The 26115-nt window shown below is 45.3% G+C and overlaps 2 protein-coding genes across 3 annotated transcripts in view; both read left to right on the top strand.

The window, feature by feature from the left end:
* Positions 1-20341, top strand: part of ssu72 (SSU72 homolog, RNA polymerase II CTD phosphatase) — a 101135-nt gene extending 80794 nt beyond the window's left edge. The window contains exons 3-5 of the mRNA XM_068017317.1: positions 14427-14566; positions 14658-14776; positions 20040-20341. Of these exons, the coding sequence (XP_067873418.1) occupies positions 14427-14566; positions 14658-14776; positions 20040-20141 (361 nt within the window). The 3' untranslated portion in view covers positions 20142-20341. The remainder of the gene's footprint in view (positions 1-14426; positions 14567-14657; positions 14777-20039) is intronic.
* Positions 20342-20893: 552 nt separating this feature from the next.
* On the top strand, positions 20894-25697 carry LOC137352158 (transmembrane protein 240). Of its 2 annotated transcripts, XM_068017316.1 has the most exons (4): positions 20895-21078; positions 21262-21368; positions 21717-21925; positions 24693-25697. In XM_068017316.1, exons 1-4 carry the CDS (start codon positions 21022-21024, stop codon positions 24839-24841), a joined length of 522 nt encoding a protein of 173 aa, XP_067873417.1. In that variant the 5' UTR covers positions 20895-21021; the 3' UTR covers positions 24842-25697. The 2 variants fall into 2 exon arrangements, with proteins under 2 accessions (XP_067873416.1, XP_067873417.1); XM_068017315.1 differs by having other exon boundaries at positions 20894-21368.
* The last annotated feature ends 418 nt before the right edge of the window (positions 25698-26115 follow it).

Below are 26115 nucleotides of genomic sequence, written 5' to 3'. Positions count from 1 at the left end.
CTCTACAGAAATGAGTGTTAAAATACATAAAAGCTAAAGATTTGCTGGTTTTGCTTTACCGAGTCATGTTCCTGATGAAATGTGAAGGATTGTGTTGTGGTGACTGCCAGCAGCCCACAAGCAAGGCTTTTGTGAAACAGCTAATTTAATTGCCATCATCTCTCGGCTTCTGTAAAGTCACATGGCAAAGTACAGCCGTGTTCAGTAGAATGACTGGACTTTAAATTCTATACTGCGTGCCTATAATGCAAATGAGACAGACAGTAGAATTATCAGTAATACCTCTGGCTTCATTTAGAGAGAAAGCTGTGAATTGTGAATATTCAGATGATATAAATTAACTGAAAACAAAACCACTTCTGATCTCCATTTCTGATGCGTAGGTTTGCAGAAATCTTTCTAAAAGCTCTTTCCAGCCTCATATATGCAGAGGTTCTATTTATATCCTGAGCATTCTGAATTACAAATACTTCGCCTTATCTATCTTGAAAGTGAAGTTTAGAATATACTGTTAACATTCAATTGTTCATATGGAGCAGCTGACAATCAAGGGCTGATTCAGAAACTTTATGATGGAAGTTGAATTTAGCTCACTATGTCTTGACACCCAGTGCTGTCACACATTGATCTGCCATGGTTGAGTGAAACTCTGATTCCTGAGGTTGCTTTTTGGGTCCACTCATCCCTATTTGGTGCTTTATTATCTTGGTTCATCCTTAGCTTTTTAGTTGACCCTGAGCCTTGTGCAATGCACTCTTTACCCCTCAGTTTCTGCATTCCTATTGATGGAAATTGAGTCTGGAAATTTCAGAGTTCCTTTCATTTGCTTTTGAGAATTTTTCTGCTGTTAAAATTATGAACTATTTGGAAGAATTAGGTTATGAAATAGAAAATGTTTAGATTTTTCATCTTGTCTCTTTAGTTTATTTAGATTATACAAATATTTTTGATCTAAAAAGGATGGGGCAGAGAGAATGTGTGTGGCTGAAAGATGCACAGAATCAAATTGTGAGATTGAGAGTCAGGAAATTAATTTTCAGGTAACAATTAGCAAAAACTGAAAACAGATCCTGCAGATTCTTGAACCAATGCATAGCAAACTTCTCAAAAGTGGGACGTAATAGTCTCATTCTATTCTGAAGATATTTTTCTTCATCAATTTGAGGTACTAGTTAGTGTGACATAAATAAGTATAGTTAAATGGGCCCAATGTGCTTCATTAGCTAGGTCTCTACGGTCAAGTGCCCTCTTACTCCAGGATGGCCCTGGAAAGAATGGACATCTCTAGGTTCATCTTGAACTTTGGCTCCTTTCCCCAGCTGACTCCAGTGCCAATTACAAGGAGCTATTGAGCTCTGGGTTAGATACTGAGACACTATGGTTGGCTCAACTACCACTGCTCCTTCCTCTTCAAAACTTGTATCATTCTGCAGCTTCTCCCCATCAACTGCCCACCCACTTGCTCCCTTGATTCCTTCTGCACGCAACTAGTGATCACTGACCTATGTCTCCTTATCTTAATGGTTCCCTTTTCCTTTATAACTGCTATCACGTCCTTTTTTTAAAATACCAAGCCTACCCTTGACCTTTCTGTCCTCTAAGGTCCTGGAACATGTCACTCAGCTGCAATCTCTCCTCTCGTACAGTTCCATGTTTCATTTCAGTCCAGCTTCTACCCTGTCCTCAGCACAGGATGGTCACTGTCATGCTGTCTTTTTAAAACCTTGCTTTCTGTCACCATTCTAATTCCAGCTCAACATAATTTTTTCCTGGGAACTTTACTATATTAAAGATGAGACATAAATGCCAGTTCATTTCTGTAGCAGTCGAAGTCATCTATTGTTTGAAGGTTTAAAGAAAAAGTTTCAAGGCATTTGTTATTTGCTGTGTTTCAGACATGTCTCTGTGTGCTCTAGAATAGTTGGAATCTGCTTTTCAGCAGCAACCTTAGAGCTGGCTGACTTGAGCCATCTTCCCTGATAACTGTACAGGACACAGAGTGGGTGGGTTTAAGAAACAGAGTTGAGATGTTTTCCTTTGCGTTCTGACAGTTTGTGTTCCAGCTTTATTTTGTATAGATCTCTTTTTTTTTGAAGTTGTATTCTGTTTCCAGTGACTTATTCCTGCAGGATACCAGTTAGCTAATGTCGCTGAGGAAGTTGAGATGTGTGCCACCTAATGAAGCTTCTAAAGAGAAGATTTACCCATCGTAGGTTGTAGGGTTTCTGCACGGTGTGGATATTATATGCATGCATTGTGACTTATTCTGTTAACTCATGGCATATAAATTTCAGCACAGAGGTGTCGAGTTGACCTGTGGAATCTGTGCCAGTGTTGGCTTCATTCTGGAACTATCTACTCTAATTTCATTTCCCTGCTATGAATTTTGTAATGATTTTTGTTACTTGAGTTTCCTCTTAAATGCTACTGTTGACTCAGCTTCACTAGATACTTGTGACTCATTCAATCTTCTAATAACCCCTTGTATGGAAAGAAAATCCTTTTAACCTCCTCATTTAAGCTTCTGTACCAATCCTAAATCTATGCTGCTTCTTACCTGTTCAATGGAAACAATCTGTCAAAACCCTTTCAGATTTTGAACATGTCTGTTAATTAACGCCCTGATCCCCAACTATCCTTCGTTGCTCCAGTGATTAAAGGCCCCGTTAAATTTTTGTCGTAACCATACCTTAGCCCATGGCATGACCCAGGAAAATCTATACTGCACCTTTTCTGGGTGCCCAGAACTTCTCAGTACTCATTGTGATTCACTCAATGTCTTGGACAAATTCAACAACACGTTGTTTTTGTATTCATTACCCCATATTAAATTTGGTGGTCCCCAGATTGTTTTTACACCAGTAGGATTGCTTTTAACCATCTGTGGATCTGTTCCTGCACTCCATTGAGAATTTTAGTTTGAATTCAAATTTACCATATCTATTTCATGCGATCAGTATACTCGTAGCTTTGTCAAAAAATTCAATTCTGTTTGGCAATGCCAGATCCATATGGACCTGCCCTGATTTGCTCCCTCTATCACTTCTCTTTTCTCTCCCCTCTTCTCCACTACTAACTCTTGTTTTTGACTGCTGAGTCAATGGCTCTCCATTTGCCCCAATGTCTTGCTAATTGAGTTGTTAATTTGCTCAACCATTCCCTCACTTCACCTTTGCCAAAATTGTCTACTACTCCAAGATCATTCTGGAGATGAAAGAGATCTTGCCCCTCTTCTCCCCACCCCGCAACCACAGGAAAAGCTGCTTTTCTTCTACCAGCTATCCCCTTTAAATCCTTAAGCCTACCTCTTCCAATGTCACCTTTAACAAGTGTGAAGATCTCAGCATTGTTGTGCTGAAGACCATTAGTTCAGCTGCCTCCACTGCTGCATGCCCACCAAGTCAAACATCCAGCCCTCCATTCCCATGCCCTGCTCTTGTTTCTTATAGTTTGTCTCACCCATGCCTCTGAGATCATCCAGACCATGAGACCTTCCTCCTGCTCACCTCGACTCCATTCTCACTGCTGGCCACCTAGCTTCCCTCCCTGGCCCTAAGCTCTTTGACATTGGAAATGGTTTCCATTCCTTTAAATAATGAGCCTTTTCAAAACCATCACCATCCCCCTCCTCAAAATAAAATCACTTGAAACCCTTTGACCTTGTAAACTATCTGTCGCACCTCCAACATCTCATTTCATGTCCTGGAACATGTTACCTCCCAGATCCATGCCCATCTCTCCTGCAGCTACCTTTTATAAATCCCACTAGTCAGGTTCATGTCCATCCCAATGAACCTCATCAGGTCTGTTTTCATTCCTCTAAAAGATGCTCTTTCCAATTCAACAGGTTTCGCTTTGACTGTTTTTCCTCTATTCTGATTGTATCAATTAGGTTTACAGTCATTGTCACCTAAATCTTCTTTGACCTCTGCCACCTTGCTTGCCCAGAATCCTTCTTATCTACTGACTGAATCTCATTCTGTGGACTGCTGCCTAATTTTGCCATCACCATACATTTAATGCCAGCCAGCATTACTACAGCACAGTAACTTCTGCAAATTTTTGTCATCTAAAAATGTTTTATTAACTAAGGGTCTATAATGGGCACCCAGTATTATTGCAAACTCTCAATTCAATCTAGAGAAGCCTTACCTTCAGTAGTGCCCTTCTGTCTAATACTGTAACTGTGTCCGTAGCCAGTTTTCTCTCGCTGATTTTCTAACCAGGATTGTTTTTGTTCCCAGTTCTGCCCCAGCTGAAGCCAAGTTTCTGTCAAAGCTATGGCATCATCCCTCCCCGTAATAGCAGGTGCTTCTAGTTTGTCTTTGGTACTTTTCTCCTTTCAAATTGTTTCTTTATTCTTTCCCCTCTTATACTTACTAGTGCCTTTTATAAAAAAAAAAAAAATTTGTTCATGGGTGTCACTGGCAAGACCAGCATTTATTGCCCATCCCAAGTTGCCCTTGAGAAGGTGGTGCTGAGCTGACACTTGGAACCGCTGCAGTCCATGCAATGAAGGTACTCCACAGTGCTGTTAGGTAAGGAGTTCCAGGACGTGGAGGGGAACTTACAGTGGGGTGGTGTTTTCACGCACTTGCTGCCTTTTTCTTTCTCGGCGGTAGACCTCTCGTGTTTAGGAGGTGCTGTTGAAGAAGCCTTAGTAAGTTGTAGCTGATGCACACTGTGTAGCCACGGTGTGCTGGTGGTGGATGGGGTGCCAGTCAAGCAGGCAACTTTGTCCTGGCTGGTGTTGAGTTTTATTTGAGTTGCTGGAGCTGCACTCATCCAGGCTAGTGTAGAGTATTCCATCACACTGCTGACTTGTGCCTTGTAGACCATGAAAAGGCTTTGGGGAGTTGAGAGGTTAGTTGCTCGCAGCAGGTTACCTAGCCTCTGTCCTGCTTTTATTTGTACAGTATTTATGTGGCTGGTCCAGTTAAGTTTCTGGTCAATGATGACCCCTATGATTTTGATGGTGGGGGTTGACCGTGACAATGGTAATGCCATTGAATGTCAAGAGATGGTGGTTAGACTCTCTGTTGGAGGCGCCAGCTTTCAGATGAGACATTAAACTGAGGCCCCATCTGCCTGCTTGGGTAGATGTAAAAGGTCCCAAGGCACCACTTTGAGGAAGAACACGGGTTGTCCCCGGTGTTTTGGCCAATGTTTATCTCTCAATCAACATCGCAAAAAAAAAATTATCTGGTCATTGTCACATTGCTGTTTGTGGGTGGTTGTTGTGTGCAAATTTGCCACTGCATTTCCTACGTTATAACAATGGCTACACTTCAAAAGTACTTCATTGACTGCAAGTGCTTTGAGATGTCAGGTGGTCATGAAAGGCGCTATATCATTGCAAGTCTTTCTCGTTGGTCATTGCTTGGCACTTGTGTGGCATGAATTTTTCTTGCCACTTATCAGCCCAATGTTGTCCAGATCTTGCTACATGTGGGCACGAACTGCATCAGTATTTGAGGAGTTATGAATAGAACTGAATACTCTGCAATCAGCAGTGAGCACCCCACTTCTGGCCTTAAAATGGAGGGAAGGTCATTGATGAAGCAGCTGTAGATGATTAGGCATAAGACACTGCCCTGTGGAACTCCTGCAGCAGTGTCCTCTGGCTGAGATGATTGGCCTCCAACAACCGCATTCATTTTCTATTGTGCTAGGCATGATCCCAGCCACTGGAGAGTTTTACCCCTGATTCCCATTGATTTCAATTTTACAAGGGCTCCTTGATGTCATACTTGGTCAAATGCTGCCTTGATGTCAGGGACAGTCACTCTCATTGCACCTCAGGAATTCAGCTGCTTTGTTTAGACCAAGCCTGTAATGAGGTCTTGAGCTGAGTGATCCTAGTGGAACTGGAAATGAGCATCGATGAGCAGGTTATTGGTGAGTAAGTGCCATTTGGTAACACTGTTGATGACACTTTCCATCACTTTGCTGATGATTGAGAGTAGACTGGGGTGGTAATTGGCCAGATGGGATTTGTCCTGCTTTTTGTAGACAGGACATACCTGGACAATTCTCTGCTTTGTCAGGTCGATGTTAGTACTGTAGCTGTAATACAACAGCTTGACTAAAAATGCAGCTAGTTCTGGAGCACAAGTCTTCCCTACAGCTGGGATGTTGACAGGACCAACAGCCTTTGCTGTATCTAGTGCACGCAGCTGTTTCTTGATATCACGTGAAGTGAATCAAATTGACTGAAGCCTGGCTTCTGTGATGGTGGGGACCTCAGGAAGAGGCTGAGATGGATCATCCATTAGGCAGTTCTGGCTGAAGATGATTGCAAGTTTTATGTAAGATTGAATGCAAGATTGTGATGGCACACCGTTCTGCTACTGCTGGCCACAGTGTCTGATGGATATCGAGTTTTGACTTGCTAGTTCTGCTCTGAATCTATCCCATTTAGCATGGTGGTAGTGTCACAACACGATGGAGAGTGTCCTCCGTGTGAAGGTGGGACTCTTCATCTCAACAAGGACTGGGCGATGGTCACCTCTACCAACACTGCCATGGGCAGATGCATCTTTGACAAGTAAATTGGTAAGGACAAGGTCAAATAGGTTTTTTTTTTTTTCCCCCTCTTGGTTCTCTCACCACCTGCTGCAGGCCCAGGCTCGGTCAGTGGTGGTATAAAGCCACTCTACATGATGGGCATTGAAGTCCCCCACCCAGAGTGTATTCTGTGCCCTTGCTACCCTCAATGCCTTTTCCAAGTGGTGTGCAGCATGGAGGAGTACTGATTTATCAGTTGAGGGAGGGCAGTAGGTGGTAACCAGCAGGTGGTTTCCTTGTCCATGTTTGTCCTGATGCCATGAGACTTGATGGGGGCTGGAGGCAATGTTGAGGACTCCCAAGTCCAATTCTTCCCTACTGTATACCACTGTCCTGCCAATTCCGGTGGGTCTATCCTGCCGGTAGGACATATCCAGGGTTGATGATGGAGGAGTCTGGGACATTAGCTGAAAGGTATGATTTGGTGAGTATGGCTATGTCAGGCTGTTGCTTTACTAGTCTGTGGGACAACTCTCTCAATTTAGGCACAAGTCCTCTGATAGTGAGGGTGACTTTGCAGGGTTGACTGGGCTCAATGAGCCTTTGTTGTCACCAGTGCCCAGGTCAATGTCAGGTGGTTGATCCAGTTATGCCGTAAGTTAAATATTTGCATCCCTCCACCCTCCCACCAGGCTTACCAATTTAAGCTCCCACCACACCTCTAACCATTCTTTGTGCTGGGACATTGGCACCAGTCTGCTTCTGGTGGAACCTGTCTGTCCAATATGGACAAACAAGTAGTTTGGTTTATGGACTCCAACATGTTGAATTAGAGTCATATGCACCTGGCTGAACAAAAAGAAACTTGGGCTTTCGATGGTACACACCTGAATGTCTTCAAATATACTTCATAAAGTTTGCTATTGTGATTTTTCATCAAGCAAGCAGTTATTTGTGGATGGGATAAAGAAACTAGTGTGGGAATGTTAGGATTTTAATGACAAAACCAAGCAAGTGTCTACCCTCAGCTTCAACTCAACTTATGAATCAGTTTCAATGTGTAAATAGAAAGTAGAAATGTGAAAGCCCCAGAATGCATTCACTGACTCTGGCTAGGGAGCACTCTGTTAAAGCAAAAAAAGCAGTCGAGGATGTGCTGGTGGAGGGCTGCAGTTTGGAATATTGTCTATTTGAAATTATTATAAAATTACCTCTCCAAAAAAAAAAAATTCTCCTTTGTTTTCAAATCCTTCCATGATCTCACCCCCTCCCTATCTCTAATCTCCTGCAGCCTTACAACCCTCTGATGTATTGGTGCTTCTCCAATTCTGGCCTCTTGAGCATCCCTGATTTTAATTGTTCCACCATTGGTGGCTGTGCTTTCAGCTGCTCAAACCCGAACCTCTGGAATTCACTTCCTAAACCTCCCTGCTTCTCATCCATCCTTCAAGACTCTCCTCTACCTCTTTGACCAAGCTGTTGATCATCTGCTCTCCTTATGCAGCTTGGCGTCAAATTTTGTTTTGTAACACTAATTTTGTGAAGTGCCTTGGGCTGTTTTATTGCATTACAAGGCCCTATATAAATACAAGTGGTTGGCCTGTTTGCGCATCAAAATGGTATATAAATGGACATTTACATTTGCTCCTCATAGAGTAATGACTTGGTACATGGCACAATTTTGAAATCTGCAGATGACATGAAACTTGGAAGTGTAATGAACAGTGAGGAAGATAGTAATAGACAAGCTGGTGGAATGTGTGAACACTTGGCAGATTAAATTCAACACACAAAAGTGTGAAGTGATGTATTTTGGAAGGAAAAATAGGAAAAGACAGTACATGCTAAATGGTATAATTTCAAAGGGGTGGCAAGAAGAGAAACTGAGTGTTTGTGCACAAATCTTCTAAGGTGCCAGGACAGGTTAATGAAGCAGTTAATAAACCATATGGGATCCTGGGCTTTATAAATAGAGATATATAGAGTACAGAAGCCGGGAAGTTATGCTAAACTTATATAAAACATTAGTTTGACCCCAGTTGGAGTATTTTGTCCAATTCTGGATGCCACACTTTAGGAAGGATGTGAAGGCTTTGGAGAGAGAGAAAGCAATCTTTCATCCATGGAAACAGTTGTGTGGATAGACCTGGAGAAGCTGGGGTGGCTCTCAGAACAGAGGGGCTAAAGAGATTTGATAGAGGTCCTTAGTCATGAAGTGTTTAGATTGAGGAAAAACAACTGTTTCCAATGCCTGAAGGGTCAATAACCAGAGGGCATCGACTTAAGGTGATTAAAAGAACCGGAGGCAACATAACCTTTTTTTTTACGCAACGACTGGTTAGGATATGGAATGCACTGCTTGATGTAGTGGAAACAATTTCAATAGCAGCTTTCAAAATGGAATCTGATTAAATAGGAGAAAAAAATCACAGGAATACGGAATCGTGGGGAAATAGGACTAACTGGATTGCTTTTTGAATGAGCCTGTGCAAACTCGGTGGGCCGAATAGCCGCCTCCTCTGCTGTACTATTCTCCAGATTCTATGCAGCACCAGCCCTCTACTAGAATAACCTCTGCTCTGGTTGTTTGCAGCTGTTATGGAGTGGAATTAGTTCTCTGGATCATTTGTACCCAAATGAATAGAAAAGGTAGTTGCTGTTAATGGGCCAGCTGTTCTTTCTGTCTGCTTCACATGCAGACAATAAAGGATTGTACACAGTCTTTCATTGTAAGAGCAGCAAATTTGGTGTTCCCACTCCAGTCTAGATTGCTGTCTAGTGACCCTTAATGGAAAATGCATGCAGATGTCTGGTGAGGACAAGGTTAAGATGTCCAGTGATAGAAAAACCTGGACTCTGAGAAAGACTAGGCTCACACGAAGACTCAAACTTAGGTCAGGTGCTTGGAGGCTGCGGGTTCCGAGAGAACTGTGGCCCAGCAGCAACTGCAGGAGAAGAGGAAAAATTAATTTACTACAGCAGAAGCACTAGATAGAAAGAAAATAGGGCTTTAAATAGCCTTTGAGTAATGATTAAAATGCAGTGAGAATATGATGTGCAGTAGATTCTGAGGCGATTTGTACATACTTGCAATGCAGTCAGGCTCTGGGTCTCTCAACTACTTCTATTCCAGTTTGTCGTCTTATTCAGGGACTGGTGTGAAAGATCATTAGTCATTAAACATTACCCATGATCAAAGTTCTTCACTAAAATAGAACCACTTCCAAGGATCTCCATGGGAAAAGAACAATGGTGAGTATGTGTTGCCTTCCCCCTAGGTATGGAGCATTGAGGTACAAATACCCCATTGTTGCCTTTGCTGAGTTGGCTAACTCAGCACAGCTAACTCAGGACTGAGCCTCTGCAATTTTTGTATGCTTGATTAGCGTGCACACGACTTGGAATGAGAAAAGACCATTTGGCGCTTTAACCTCAATTCTTATATATTTAATGAATGACCACCTTACTAATGGACTTCTCTGCCTGCTCAAGATGTCCACAGTCCCATCCTACATGTGAATCAAACAGATAATGCTTGGATGCTTGGTAACTAACAGTAGTCTACAGGCAATTGTTCTTCAAGCAGGTGAAGTTTTACAAGTTGCTTGAATGCCTAGTGAAGATTTTGGAAAAATTCTGCACCACAGTCAATCTGAAAACAAAATATTTTTATCTCCCACCCCAGCTCCCACTCAACATGTTCAACTACTGGTCAACATTGTGTTGCACATGAGTTTCAAAAAGTGATGGCATATTGCAGTAGGAAAGGAAGTTGTCTTAACCTTGTAGCTCTCCTTAATTTCCAAGCTGATCCACGAGACTGTGCTTTAAATGCACAGCCAGCATTTCCTTTGTGTCTTTGGATGTTTCCCTAACCTCAGCCTCCTCTACATATCCATTATTAAAATGAAAATTTATTAAAGTGCAAAATGTTTTGATGCATGAAAAATTAGACCTCTAACATGACTTTCGCCTGAGACACCAGAGAACAAGTTGCCCATATTTGGTGTGCTCAAGATGGAAAGCAAGAATTATCAAATATTCTAGCGGGAAAGAATGGAGCAGTAATGTGTACTGGCATTCTGTGCTGGGAACAGGTATGTGTTTAACTACTGAATGTAAACAGTCAGATACATTTGTGGATATAAATGCTGAATTAATCTAGGCTGGTTTATTGACATAACCTTCAGAACATTGCTGTAAAAAGTCTGCAGTGGCTTGTGGTTGTATACTTATAATAAATGTTTCTGTGCTCAGCAGAATGTTTTGGCCGTTTCATTATGACTATATTCTGAGTTGGTGTCTGTTTTTGTTTTGTTCTGCATTAACATTTCTAGACATCACTGAATTTCTGACAGTATGCCACGTTTCTGCCTCAGTCGTTCAACCATTGGTAACTAGTTAATTTTACCTGTACTAGGACTCCGGAGAAGGAATGAGGTAAGATCTTGAGGTTGTGAAAGTCAACTACATACTACAAATGCAACTACCACTTCTTGACACAGTATTTCAGCACTAACACGTGGGTTTCAGTCTAACCTTGCCTGAAATTACTGAATTGCTCCAGTTCGCAAGAATACACATTTTGATTATTGGCTACCAGTTATTTTCCCCCGTTATTCCAGAGGTGTTTTCCTACCACTTCAGAGCGATGCTTGCTGTTTGATTAACCTCAGTTTGCTTACATATTACTTACCTGTTGTCGCCGACCTTCCTGCAGTACAAACACTTCACTCTGTGGTCTTTCAGACTTGCATCTTGACTTTTTTCTTTTTCTCCCTGCCTTTCCTGAAGGCTCTGACTGCCGCTAGGTCAAGTTTTTACTATTACTGTTTGCCCTCTGTACCACACCCAGTGGCCATTCTTCACATGGCCCTGAGCAAAAACTGTCAATCGGGGTGAATGACAGACAAGCCTGACTAGACACAGTCTGGTCTAGATGTGCCCATGCTTTCTAGTTAAAAAATTGTTAGGTAGCAGTTGTGTGGGGGAACCTGGTATGATTTTGTCTCTCCTTCCCCTACGCACCCCCCCTTCCCCCCCACCCCCCCCAAAAAAAAACTCCAGGGCTGCTGGGGCCAATTATGGTACTTGTGCGTATTTCAGATCAGTTAACTCAACAGAGGCCATGAATCAAACTTGGGCCCTCACTGGTGTGATTCAGTTAAATGTTGCCTTAACAACTCCTCCTTCCCTCTAACCAATGCCATGCACTGAATCTAGCTGAAGTGACTAGTGGAGAATAACCTCCAGCTAATCGACATGACTGTGTGCCCTACAGCATACTTTTTGCTCCATTCTACCCTAACTTTGTGGGACTGGCTGATCATCAGTACCTCCACTCAGCAGTCCAGCTGAAGCTGGATTTGTGAGCAGGTGTGAAACTACATCATAACTCTTTGACTCTGAATGCATGTGCCTGTTTGGCCAACCTTAACATGGGTTATTCTCTGCTGTTCTCCTCTACATTACTAAGATGATCACACTGCAGAAGTAATTCATTTGCTGTAAAGCACTTTGGGATGTCCTGAAGCCATGAAAGTTGATGCATATGTGTGTGTATATATATTATTTTCCAGTTCCAGTTTTTTCTCCATCTGGAGCTGTCAATTGCTCTGTTTCATTTTACCAGAGTAGAAAAGTCACAATCCAAATTTCTCATCATTTCAGAGGAAAGTGCAGCAAATTAAAATGCATTAACATTTAAGAGCAATTTTGGTACCATTTAGTTCCAGTGTTAAATTGTAAGGAATTTAAAAGCCAATTACTGAGCAAGATAACCACAAACAATTTAACAAATCATTTGTGTAAAAGAAAAACTGAACTGGTAGCATTCTGTGAGAGTGCCTGACTGATTTCTGCATTAAAGAATCAACCAGGTTAAAGCAATTTGCTTCTGTCTGCTGGGGTCTAACGTGTACGCATTCTATGGCAGCCAGAGCACAGTAGCGAGTTAGAAATTAAATCCAACACATTTTAATGTCTCATTGACTGACTGAGGTGCAGTTCAGTCTTTGCTAACCTCGGTCATTTTTTGGGTGTTCTCCAACTCATGAGACATCAAACTTAAATTTGTGCCCAAAATGAAACTGCCTCAACATTGCTTTCCTGAGTGATGTTGGAGCATATACTTGTTCATCTGTGAGCTAATTCCAAAGCAACACAAGCCAATTCTCAGTAGTGCTCTTCATGAGTCAGGGTTTCCCCCTCCAAGCAGTTGGACTTTGTTCAGACTGCCACAATTCTCCAAATTCAGCAAATGTGTGTGTGTGAGAGAGATTAGTTTGCATGAATGCAGTGTAACCCTTCCAAAATTTGCTAATGAAATTCCTTTCATGTTTATGATTTGAGGTGGACGCCCCAATTTTATTTTAATGGCAGTCTTTCTGGATTGCTCATTGGGAGTTTCCTGTAGTCCGAATCCTTGATTTATAACTGACCATTCAGTGGCGAACTTGACCACCGGCCATCCTAATGTAACCTTTAAAAGCTGGAAGGAAGTTCCCAGTATAAAATGTTTCAGAAGTTTAAATTTAGCTTTGTTTGCTTTCTGTGTACACCCCTACTCTGAAGAAATGTCATCCATCAGGTCTCGCCGTCCGTGATTAAACAGAGCAGATTCTGATGAGATGGGACTAGTTGTTTTGACATGAGTAGCATTTGTATTTTTATCAGCTAAATTTCCAGAGGTTGGGGCTAACTTCATGGGTTACTACCCTGTGTTAATGAGCTGATCCCCAGTGTCACATCTTAAAACTTGACCCCCTAACTCTGGGGGGGGAAGAGGAAAAAAATTAAAACAGTAACAATCAAAATATTTAGTTTCTTCCAATACAAATCCGTTGCATGTTTTCCTTCTCCTGAAGGGTTCTTATTGGTGCCCTGTTTTTGCAAAGGATTAAAGTACTAGTTTTATTTTGGGATAGAAGGATGAGTCAGACGACAGGTGTCCAGAGTATGTGATGGTTAATAGGATATTTCCTATGCCAGGTAATCTTCATTGGACTTTTGAGGAGAACTGAAATCTCATGATAGAAATTGTAATGCTTTATTTACAAACTGAAACCTCTTCCTAGTGTTCTGAGCTGTGAGGGAGAGATCTAGTATGTAATTTTAGGGCCATGTGACTGACCTTTAGCTCCGTACCAAACGAAGCTCATTATTCTATGTAGTTGCTGATGTGCTGCTGTACTACTGAGTACTCAGGATAATTTATCTTGCTGGGGTTCATAAAGCCCTGTCCACAACAGTAATGAAACCATCAGCCTGTCCATGCTATAACCATCTGATTGCAATGTGCCAGGCTGTGTTTTTGCTGTTTGTGATGACAGATTGGAGTGTTGAAGCCTGAAAACTGGGGCAGAAGTTTTGATTGCACAGAATGTTGCTTTTAATTTTAAATGGGATTGAATTTTCTTTTCATGTAAACTCTTGGGGCTAGAAAGCAGCTTCTCTCTCGGGAGTTGTAAACAAAATGTCAAAACATCTTCACAGCCTAAAATTTAAACCCCACAGTGGCAGATGATTTCACCAAGAAAAATGCAATTCATTGCTTTCGGAGATTATGGGCCAAACCACTCCATTACTGTTGGTACCAATAAGTCACCCGGCTGTATCTGCCATAGATTGTGCAGATTTCATAACTCATCCTTGAGACTCTTGAACATAACCATTCATTACTTTTGTAAGATGCCTTTGCATTAGCTCAGGAGCAGCAAGCAAATTGGGAGCCTGCATCAGGCCATCTGATAGGAATTTTGCACCTTTTAATCAGCCTGGATTTGGGCATTGGTGAGGTTGGCTTGACTTCAGTCTATAGACTGGGTCTAGCATACGAGCTTTGGTTGTAGAAAATGCAAATCTTGTGGAAATTTATAGTTTATTCCGTGCGTACATTAAGTTCCTTAACCTCAGTGCAGATATACACAGAATGGGATTCTCCACATGTTGGACAGAAACAAACGGATAAAATCTCGACCGGAACGTTTCCAGACCTGCAAAGACCAGTTTGATCTAATAGTGACCTGTGAGGAGCGTGTATACGATCAGGTGCTTGAAGGTAAAATGGCCATCCCTTCTGTTCGCCAACCCGTTTGACCTAGCTGCTTGTGAAACATGGTTTGTTGATGCCCCATGTTATGATTTCCCAGATCTGAACTCGAGAGAACAGGAGACATTCCAGTCAGTGCATGTCATAAACGTGGACATTCAGGATAATCATGAAGAAGCCACAATCGGAGCTTTCCTCATTTGTGAACTGTGCCAATGTGTAAGTGTTTGCGCCTTTTGTGTATTGGGAGGACTGGGAAAGCACAGAATAACGTCCCACAATGAATCCAAATGGGATCTCGTGTTACCCTGCCAAGTGTTTGCAGGTGAATGTATCTGTTTTCTGAACACTACCATAATTTGTTCACATTGCAATACAGATTGTTTTGTAAGAATTTTACATAGTTACGATAAACTAATGGAGTAGTGAATATGGAACATACTTTGCAACTCATTGTCTTCTGGTAGGTCCACCAATTTAGCATGTGTGCTACAGGAGACAACTGTGGCTTAACTGAGCAATAATCAATAGAAATTGGGCTATTTTTGATTAGAATGGACCCTGCCAGTCTTTCAATTACTGTTATGATTGAGTGTCTAACAGTAGGATTTTTCTGCGTAATGCTTCTTCATGTTACAATGGTGCCACTTTTACTGCAGGTGTATCCTTGAAAAAATCTGATTAGAAGTATGTAAATTTGATTCCTTCAAGCTTACCTGGGAGGAAGCAGTTAATGCATTGTTCATGTCGGGATGTTGAAGTGTCTTCATATATAATATTTTGTAAAATCTCAACTCCTCTTGGAATTTTGGCTCTCTTTTCACTTTCATTGCCTGAGCTATCCAACTTTTGCTGTTCCCCATTTCCTGTCGAGCCAACCTCACCAACAAACTGATATTGCTGGATTCTATACAGCAACATTTAATATAAGGTTATAAATGATTTGGCTTATAATCATAATGTGGGAATGTTGATCCCAAAGCCCCCAAAATCCTGGATGAAGTGGAAGTGCAGTGGAGTCTAATGCTGAGTTCTTGGTGGAAGTATAAAATGTGAGTCTAACCCAGGAGCAAGATTCACTGAGCAGAAACTATTGATGTCCCTGCTATGCAGTAATACCCAGAAGAGAACTGTTTCTTGAGTATAACCCATTCAGAGGACAAAGTGATGAGATTCTATTTCACTGCTAAGCATTTACCTCTGTTCCCAGCTGAGCTCATTGTATGCTCACAGAGTAATAGCACACAAGATGTGGATCTTTGAAGCTGATTGCTTGCAGTGGTTTTAGACAAACTCCTGCACTGTCAATGGGAAATCTAACCAGACACCACATGAAGAGAAGAAACACTGCTCTCAGTTCCAGGACCTCTTGGAATTCAGTCCCTACTGAGGGTTATTGAGTGAAATACATTTAACCAAAATCATTGTAGTATTTATTGAGTGCAAGCTGCTATGACAGCATAAGAGATAGCACGAGTAGGCCATTTGGTCCTTCGAGCCTGCTGCACCATTTCAATAAGATGGTGGGTGAATCTATCTCTGTTCCACCTTCCTGCACTATCCTCATATCCCTTAATTCTCTTTAGTATCCAAAAATCTAGCCATCTCTGCCTTGACTCTTGCAACGACTGAGCATCGACAGCTCTCTGGGGTATAGAATTCCAAAGATCCACAACCTTCTGTGTGAACTCCATCCTAAATATCTGACTCCTTATTTCTGTGCCTCTAACGCCTCTAGTTCTTGAGAGGGAAGCATCCTTCCAGCATCTGCCCTACCAATCCCCTTAAGAATTGTATGTTTCAATGAGTTCACCCCTCATTCATCTAAATTCCAGGGAATGTAGTCCCAGTTCACTTGATTTCTCCTAATTCCAGGAATCAGTCTAGTGAACCTTCGCTGCACACCTAAGGCTAGCATATGCTTCCTGAGGTAAGGAAACTAAAAATGTACACAGTACCCCAGGTGCAGTCTCCCCAAGGCCCTATGCAATTGCAGTAAGATTTCTTCACTCATACTCTAATCCCTTTGTAATAAAGGCAACATACCATTTGCTTTCCTAATTGCTTCTTGTACCTGCATGTTAACTTTTGTGATTCATGTACAAGGACACCCAAGCCTCTTGCTATTTTAAAAATAAATTCTGCTTTTCTCTCTTTTCTTTCCCCCCCCCCCCCCCCCCCCACCCCACTTATACACACTATTGCCATGTTCTTGCCCACTCACTTAACCTGTCTGCATCGCTTTGCAGCCTCATTGTGTCCTTCTCACTTACTTTCCCACTTGGATACATTACACTCAGTCCCCTCATCTAAGTCATTGATATAAATTGTAAATAGCTGAGGCCCAAGCACTGATCCTTGCAGTACCCTGCTAATTACAGCCTATGAGCCCAAAAATGACCCATTTATTCCTACTGTTTTATTTTATTTTATTTTATTTAGAGATACAGCACTGAAACAGGCCCTTCGGCCCACCGAGTCTGTGCCGACCAACAGCCACCCATTTATACTAATCCTACATTAATCCCATATTCCCTACCACATCCCCACCATTCTCCTACCACCTACCTATACTACGGGCAATTTCCAATGGCCAATTTACCTATCAACCTGCAAGTCTTTGGCTGTGGGAGGAAACCGGAGCACCCGGCGGAAACCCACACAGTCACAGGGAGAACTTGCAAACTCCACACAGGCAGTACCCAGAATCGAACCCGGGTCACTGGAGATGTGAGGCTGCGGTGCTAACCAATCAATGCTAATATTTTACACCCAATCCCATGAGCTCTAATTTTGTTTAATAACTGCTTGTGTGGTACCTTTTATCAAATGCTTTTTGAAAATCCAAATACACCACATCCACTGCTTCTCCTTATCTACCCTGTTAGTTACAACCCCCCCCAAAAACCCATCAGATCTGTCAAACACTGTTTCCCTTTCATAAATCTGTGTTGGCACTGCCTAATATGATTTTCTAGGTGCTCTGTTACCATGCCCCTAATAATAGGACCTTGCATTTTCCCTATTATTGTCAGGCTAACTGGCCTATGTTTACTCTTACTCCTTTCTTGAGTAGTGGGGTTCTGTTTGCTCGAAGAGGAAATACCCACCCTCAGCACTGCTGACTCTGATCTTGTTACCAGCTCTGCACAATTGCCACTGAGCCCATTGCTATGGAAGGGGACATTTAGCCCATAGCTCATGTTTGACAAATTTGTTCGAGTTCTTTGAGGATATAACAAGCAGAGTGGATAAAGGTGAACCAGTAGATGTTGTGTATTTGGATTTTCAGAAGGCATTTGATAAGGTGCCACATAAAAGGTTATTGCACAAAATAAGAGCTCAGGTTATTGGGGGTAATGTGTTAGCATTGATTGAGGATTGGCTAACACACACAAGGCAGAGAGTCGGGATCAATGGGTCTTTTTCAGGTTGGAAAGCCGTAACTAGTGGGGTGCCACAAGGATCTGTCCTAGGGCCTCAACTATTTACTATCTATATTAATGACCTGGAGGAAGGGACAGAGTGTAGAGTATCCATATTTGCTAATGATACAAAAATAGATGGGAAGGCATGTTGTGATGAGAACACAAAGAATCTGCAAAGGGATAGAGATAGGTTGCGCAAGTGGGCAAAAACTTGGCAGATGGTGTTCAATGTGGGAAAGTGTGAGGTAATCCACTTTGGTAGGAAGAATAAAAAGGCAAATTATTATTTAAATGGAGAAAGACTACAAAATACTGCAGTACAGAGGGTTGTGGGTGTTCTTGTACATGCTGCACCTGCATGCTAACTAGTGTTTCAAGTAATTAGGAAGGCAAATGGAATTTTGGCCTTTATTACGAGGGGGTTAGAGTTTAAAAATAGGGAAGTCCTGTTACAACTGTATAGGGTATTGGTGAGGCCACACCTGGAGTACTGTGTACAGTTTTGGTCCCTGTATTTAAGGAAGGATATACTAGCATTGGAGGCAGTTCAGAAAAGGTTCACTAGGCTGATTCCTGGGATGAAGGGGGTTGTCTTATCAAGAAAGGCTAAACAGGTTAGGCCTTTATTCATTGGAGTTTAGAAGAATGAGAGGTAATCTTATAGAAACATATAAGATTTTAAGGGGGCTTGACAGGGTAGATGTTGAGAAGGTGTTTGCACTAGTGAGGGAATCTCGAACTAGGGGACATAGTTACAGAATAAGGGGGCACACATTTAAAACTGAGATGTGAAGTAATTCTCTGGGTGGTGAATCTCTGGAATTCTCTGCCTCAGATTTTGAAATCTCGGAGTCGAGGGTTAGGCGAAGCAGGCCCGAAAGAGGAGTTGATTCCTGGGACAGATCAACCATGATCATCTTGAATGGCGGGGCAGGCTTGAGGGGCTGAATGGCCTACTCCTGCTCCTATTTCTTATGTGTGATTCTCTTCTGCCACTGTGGGGAAATGCTTGGCCCTGGTTTATTTAGCCCCTTCCCTTGATAACATTGTGAGAAGCTCAGCAGAGAGGGCATTGAACCTGCAACCCCTGCTGGGGCACAGCCCTATCTAATCTCTGGCACTGGGCCACAGCACCTCGGTGCTTCTACAAAGAGACAGCCTCCAGTTGAAACATGGTGTCTGATTTAATGTATAAACAATGCACTTGGCAAGCTAATAGTTTATTTTTGACGCACCAGTATGGCTCTGACTAGATAGGTTAAGGCTCTTAATTACTATAATGGTGTAACTTTATACAAAATCTGTTTTCCTAGACTGTGATTTTGGTTAGGTTATGTTTACCTGTCTGTATAAAATTGTCACTGCTCTTCTGAAGCTTGCAGTAGTTAGCTTTTACACTGAAAAATGTGTTTTAAGTTTTTTCTAGGGGTGGGTGGAGGGAAGGGAGTGATCATGCCAGCAGGCTTCAGGAGCTTGGACTGGTCCCCTAGATCCTTTGATAAAATTGAAGAGTGCTTGTTTTGCTGCTGGAAGCTGGGCTAAGGCAAGAGGCTGTAGGCAAACCTACAACTTGCTATTGACTGAATTCCAACAAGGGAAAGCTCTCCGAAGCTGAGGTCTGTGCCAGTAGATTTGGGCATGGCCTTGGATGGAGCTGGTACTGTTGATACTTTGTGTATGTGGTTATAAGCGAGGAGAGAACGGGGGTGAGACCCTCAACTGGAGCTGGGAAAACGAGGGGCAAATTACAAGCTTAGCATTGGTGGTTTAATTTATCCTGCCCCCCCCCCCCCCCCTAACTAACTGAGGAGCAGTTCAGTTCATTTTTTTTTTGTACAATTCTTGACTCATTTGAGTTCCTTTTAACAAACTTCAGTTGAACTACTTTTCACTTGGGTAAAACTCAGGGCAGAGGTCAGCGAGTGAATGAGCTAGCATTGCCCCAATATCCATTTCTCAGTGTGTTAAAGTCCTTTCTCCTGTCCCGCCCCCTCTCTCTCCCGACACGATCACGGTGCCAAATGTTGACCTTTTGCCATGCTTGTTGTGTTTAGATTCAGCGCACCGAAGACATGGAGAATGAGATCGATGAGTTGATCCAGGAGCTGGAGGAGAAGAGCGGCCGGACCTTCCTTCACACCGTCTGTTTCTACTGAGGGGGGCTTGGGCGGGGCGGTGGGCTCTGCAGTGCTAATCTGTATATAATTTATAGTCTATTTTAAGTTTGAATCGCTGCTCGGCGCTGGTCCTGTAATGTGTCCGAATGAATCTCTCTTGTAGAACCAAGGCTCCATCTGACGATGGCGCAAAGTGTATCCAACATGAAGCTTCATTAAAAAAAAAACCCTTGTCCGGAGCCCAGCCTCCGTCTGTTTATTTCTCCAATGGTCTTATTTCACAGTTAAAGGTGCTTTTTGCTGGGAGGAGGAAGAATCACCCAGGCCGCGGCGCTAGTTTGTGGGATGAAAGTTAGATGTGGTGAACTGGGAGACGTGGTGCTGAATACAAATGGGTAGCAAGACAGAGAGAGGGGGGAGAGAGAGAGAGAGAGAGAGCCCGGGCTGGGAGCTGCAATGTCAGTGGGAGCAGCGCTGGAGTTGGGGCTGCGGAACCCCCAGCACCACCGCTGAAAGGGGGGGGGGGGGGTCACCTCGCAGTCCAAGCAAAGCTCCAGGGTTTCAGCTGCCGACCCTCCTCTCCAAACCCCCGACCTCCTTCCCCAGTTTCCCCACCCTCCCCATCCCCAAGCCCTGCCTCTGAATTATTTATCGACTGTGTTGGGGCGGATCAATTTGTAACTGCGGCAGGAAGCGAAGCCTCGCTCGGCAGCCATGTGGCGCATGTGAGGGTGGCCAAGGGGGAGGGAAGCTGGCCGGGAGTGTGAGGGACGGAGGGGGAAGTGAGTGCAGGAGCGTGGAGGGAGGGAGGGAGGGTGTCCGGGAGGACTGGCCACACTCTCCCGGGACAGGGGCCACTGAGTGAGCGGTGCCCGAGGACACGCTGCAGCCGAGCAGGAGGAAGCAGAAGCTGCCATTTATGCTGCTCACCGCCAACACCATGATCTTCATGTTCGTGGGGACGTCGATGGTGATGGTAAGGGAGCCGGGCCGGCTGCTGCTGCATGCTGTGTGGGGTTGCGGTAATTTGCATGAGGCTGGCGGCGGCGGACAGTCTTTCCGAGCCGGCGGCACCTTCAGAGCTGCTTGTCCGGGTTCTGCTTTCTCGCTGCCCGGACCCTCCTCACCTGCTCTGCCTTTGCTTGTCGGCTCTTTACAGGCAATAGCTTGCATCGTGGATATGAACGCTCTGCTCGACCGATTCCACAATTATATCCTCCCGCATTTACGAGGCGAAGACCGGGTCTGTCACTGCAACTGTGGAAGGTAAGTCACCGCCCCCCCCCCCCCACTCCCTCCCACTCCCCCACCCCGCTATCGCCATCGGTTTCACTCATTTCAGCACCGGGGAATCTCACTTTGTGATGATGGAACCTCTATCCCCTCCCCCCAACCCACCCCACTCCTCTGCTCCCCACCCCCTGCCCTATCTCCCCACCCCCCCCCCCCCCCTCCTGTCACCCCACTAACCCTCCTCCCCACTCCCCACCCACATGGCCCCTGCTCACTGCCACCCCCCCCCCCCCGCCCCCTCCTTGCCTCTCTGCTCTCCCACCCTTTTTCTCTTGGTTGTAACTCTCTCTTTACCCCCCCCCCCCCCCCACTCTCTTTCAGGCACCACATTCACTATGTAATTCCCTATGATGCTGATCAGTCGGTGGTCGATTCCTCAGAAAATTACTTTGTGACGGACAATGTGACGAAGCAGGAGATTGACCTGATGCTGGGCCTGCTGCTGGGCTTCTGTATTAGCTGGTTCCTGGTGTGGATGGATGGTGTCCTTCACTGTGTCGTCAGGGCCTGGAGGACAAGCAGGCGTTACGGTGAGTGGCTCCCGAATAAAGCTTCTAGTGCCCAGGGGCAGTGAGTGGTGGTGGGAAAGCGGACTGGGCTTTCGGATGTGGATTGCTCTGTGTTCAAAGCTTGGCCCTTTAAATCTCTTTAGTGTTCATTAACCAATCGCCCAACCCCCCCTAATAGATTAGGGAGCTGGGGGTCGGGGGGGAGTTTGATTCAAGAAGCTGGTTCGAGCAGGTAGTGAGAGTTTCAGATACATCCTAACATTTTAAAACGTGTGACAGCTTTGTCCTGATACTGTCTGATTTATCCAGATCCTGTGCTGGGTACAGCTGGACCAGATTGAGCGAGTGACTCGGGCAGTGGTTGCAGTGAAACCGGATTGAGCGAGTGACTCGGGCACTGGGTGCAGTGAAACCGGATTGAGCGGGTGACTCGGGCACTGGGCGCAGTGAAACCGGATTGAGCGGGTGACTCAGGCACTGGGTGCAGTGAAACCGGATTGAGCGGGTGACTCGGGCACTGCGTGCAGTGAAACCATGATTGAGCGGGTCACTCGGGCACTGGGTGCAGTGAAACCGGATTGAGCGAGTGACTCGGGCACTGGGTGCAGTGAAACCGGATTGAGCGAGTGACTCGGGCACTGGGTGCAGTGAATCCGTGATTGAGTGGGTCACTCGGGCACTGGGTGCAGTGAAACCGGATTGAGCGAGTGAGCCGGGCACTGGGTGCAGTGAAACCGGATTGAGCGGGTGACTCGGGCACTGGGTGCAGTGAAACCGGAATGAGTGTGTGACTCGGGCACTGGGTGCAGTGAAACCGGATTGAGCAAGTGACCCGGGCATTGGGTTGCAGTGAAACCGGATTGAGCGAGTGACTCGGGCACTGGGTGCAGTGAAACCGGATTGAGCGAGTGACTCGGGCACTGGGTGCAGTGAAACCGGATTGAGTGTGTGACTCGGGCACTGGGTGCAGTGAAACCGGAATGAGTGTGTGACTCGGGCACTGGGTGCAGTGAAACCGGATTGAGCGAGTGACCCGGGCATTGGGTGCAGTGAAACCGGATTGAGCAAGTGACTCGGGCACTGGGTGCAGTGAAACCGGATTGAGCGGGTGACTCGGGCACTGGTTGCAGTGAAACCGGATTGAGCGGGTGACTCGGGCACTGGGCGCAGTGAAACCGGATTGAGCGGGTGACTCAGGCACTGGGTGCAGTGAAACCGGATTGAGCGGGTGACTCGGGCACTGCGTGCAGTGAAACCATGATTGAGCGGGTCACTCGGGCACTGGGTGCAGTGAAACCGGATTGAGCGAGTGACTCGGGCACTGGGTGCAGTGAAACCGTGATTGAGTGGGTCACTCGGGCACTGGGTGCAGTGAAACCGGATTGAGCGAGTGAGCCGGGCACTGGGTGCAGTGAAACCGGATTGAGCGGGTGACTCGGGCACTGGGTGCAGTGAAACCGGAATGAGTGTGTGACTCGGGCACTGGGTGCAGTGAAACCGGATTGAGCAAGTGACCCGGGCATTGGGTTGCAGTGAAACCGGATTGAGCGAGTGACTCGGGCACTGGGTGCAGTGAAACCGGATTGAGCGAGTGACTCGGGCACTGGGTGCAGTGAAACCGGATTGAGTGTGTGACTCGGGCACTGGGTGCAGTGAAACCGGATTGAGCGAGTGACCCGGGCACTGGGTGCAGTGAAACCGGATTGAGCGGGTGACTCGGGCACTGGTTGCAGTGAAACCGGATTGAGCGAGTGACTCGGGCACTGGGTGCAGTGAAACCGGAATGAGTGTGTGACTCGGGCACTGGGTGCAGTGAAACCGGATTGAGCGAGTGACCCGGGCATTGGGTGCAGTGAAACCGGATTGAGCAAGTGACTCGGGCACTGGGTGCAGTGAAACCGGATTGAGTGTGTGACTCGGGCACTGGGTGCAGTGAAACCGGATTGAGCGGGTGACTCGGGCACTGGTTGCAGTGAAACCGGATTGAGCGGGTGACTCGGGCATTGGGTGCAGTGAAACTGGATTGAGCGGGTGACTCGGGCACTGGGTGCAGTGAAACCGGATTGAGCGGGTGACTCGGGCACTGGGTGCAGTGAAACCGGATTGAGCGAGTGACCCGGGCACTGGGTGCAGTGAAACCGGATTGAACGAGTGACTCGGGCACTGGGTGCAGTGAAACCGGATTGAGCGAGTGACCCGGGCACTGGGTGCCGTGAAACCGGATTGAGCGAGTGACTCGGGCACTGGGTGCAGTGAAACCGGATTGAACGAGTGACTCGGGCACTGGGGGCAGTGAAACCGGATTGAGCGAGTGACCTGGGCACTGGGTGCAGTGAAACCGGATTGAGCGAGTGACCCGGGCATTGGGTGCAGTGAAACTGGATTGAGCGAGTGACCTGGGCACTGGGTGCAGTGAAACCGGATTGAGCGAGTGACTCGGGCACTGGGGGCAGTGAAACCGGATTGAGCGAGTGACCTGGGCACTGGGTGCAGTGAAACCGGATTGAGCGAGTGACCTGGGCACTGGGAGCAGTGAAACCGGATTGAACGAGTGACTCGGGCACTGGGTGCAGTGAAACCGGATTGAGCGAATGACTCGGGCACTGGGTGCAGTGAAACCGGATTGAGCGAGTGACCTGGGCACTGGGTGCCGTGAAACCGGATTGAGCGAATGACTCGGGCACTGGGGGTGACAGTGGGTTTTGGTGCTGCAGTGGGTACACACACATCCCCACACCCACCCATCCACACACATCTTTCTGATCTGCTGCTTCATCCCCTTTTTCAGATAACTCCTGGTCCTGGATCCCACGGTTATGTAATCTGAAGGATTTCAGGAGGCGCTCCCATCGGCAATACGAGGACTCAGCAGGGAACATGGTGCATATCAAACAGAAACTGTATCACAACGGGCACCCGAGCCCTCGACACCTGTAACCTTCGACTGGCAGAAGGCTGGGACTCGAAACTAAGAGCCTGTGGAGACTCCGAACTGTTTTCAAACCGGATTAAAAACAAACACTGCTCCTAACGATGAGATAGCGGTTGTCCTCAGGCAGCCGGAGTGACCTGTGCGTTCTGTAAATACCCTGGGTGACTGTCCAAAACAGCTGCTTCTCTGTAATCTTATTTTGAGTACTGATACCAAGAGATGCTTGGAGATGACTCACTGGTAATCTGGTTTTAACTTTTTTGCAAACCATTCAGTCACATTAATGTTTGTTGACAGACCTTCCCAAACCACCCCCTCCCCAGCCCCTTCAACACCCCGCCCCCACCTGTATACACTGACCTGCCTTCACCCACTCACTAGTAAACAAGATTTGGTGCAATTTGATAAACTAAATGGGACTCCTGTCTCTTTCAAAGGCCATTTTTAAGATCCATAATTTAAGGATGAAATGCAATCAGCCGAAATAGTTGCACTGGCCCAGGCAAGTGTCGGCCCCGGGGTCACTGTAGAGCGTGAGGGCCCAAGTCCAGAGTCGGAGTTAGACGTTTATTCCACTCTAGCAGTTTAGACTTTAAAATGCCCCAATGTGTTTGTTGTAAGACAGACATGAGGAATCTTTTTATTCGAAAATGGAAAAGTTTAGATCTGAAATTGCTCTAGTTCTAGTAATAGGATCGGATGTGCATCATCAGACAACGGATTCAAGGCCAAAATCAGGTCACAGACCCCACGCATTGAAGCGATTTAGAACTGTGCAATTCTGCAGGATGTTACTCAAGGACAAGATTTAATCGTCTACAGTACTCTGTACAACCCAACTTCATTAAAAATATAAATTCCCATGGCTCCTCCTATTATTGAAGTTTAATATTGCAACAGAAGGAACTGGAAGTTTTATAAATTTGTAATTTTTTTGTGTAGTTAAATGTGAGGGTTGTTGAATTGCCCCTTCCCATTATTCCTATCACCTTCGCCCTTTCCTCTCCCCTTTGTCCTGTGCAGAAATTGTCTCTGCACAAACCTCCTTGAACTGGAAGCTTGGTACAAGCCAGCCGTGCTCCAGCCACTGCTGTCTAACAGGAATTTTAACTGGGGCCAGAATTGTACCTGGTACAGAGCATGGGTTCTGAGGGCAGTAGGTGGAATTGGTTAGTAATGTAAGAACAAACAGGGCTGGAAAGCACCCTACACAGTCCACCTGAACTGTTCCATAAATAATAACCTTGAATTGCCCACTTCCTCATAGGACAGTACAGTG

The sequence above is a fragment of the Heterodontus francisci genome, chromosome 37 (genome assembly GCF_036365525.1).
Source record: "Heterodontus francisci isolate sHetFra1 chromosome 37, sHetFra1.hap1, whole genome shotgun sequence".
Lineage (NCBI taxonomy): Eukaryota > Metazoa > Chordata > Chondrichthyes > Heterodontiformes > Heterodontidae > Heterodontus > Heterodontus francisci.
The sequence above is the reverse complement of the archived record's forward strand: the minus strand, read 5'-3'. Positions and strand labels throughout refer to the sequence as shown.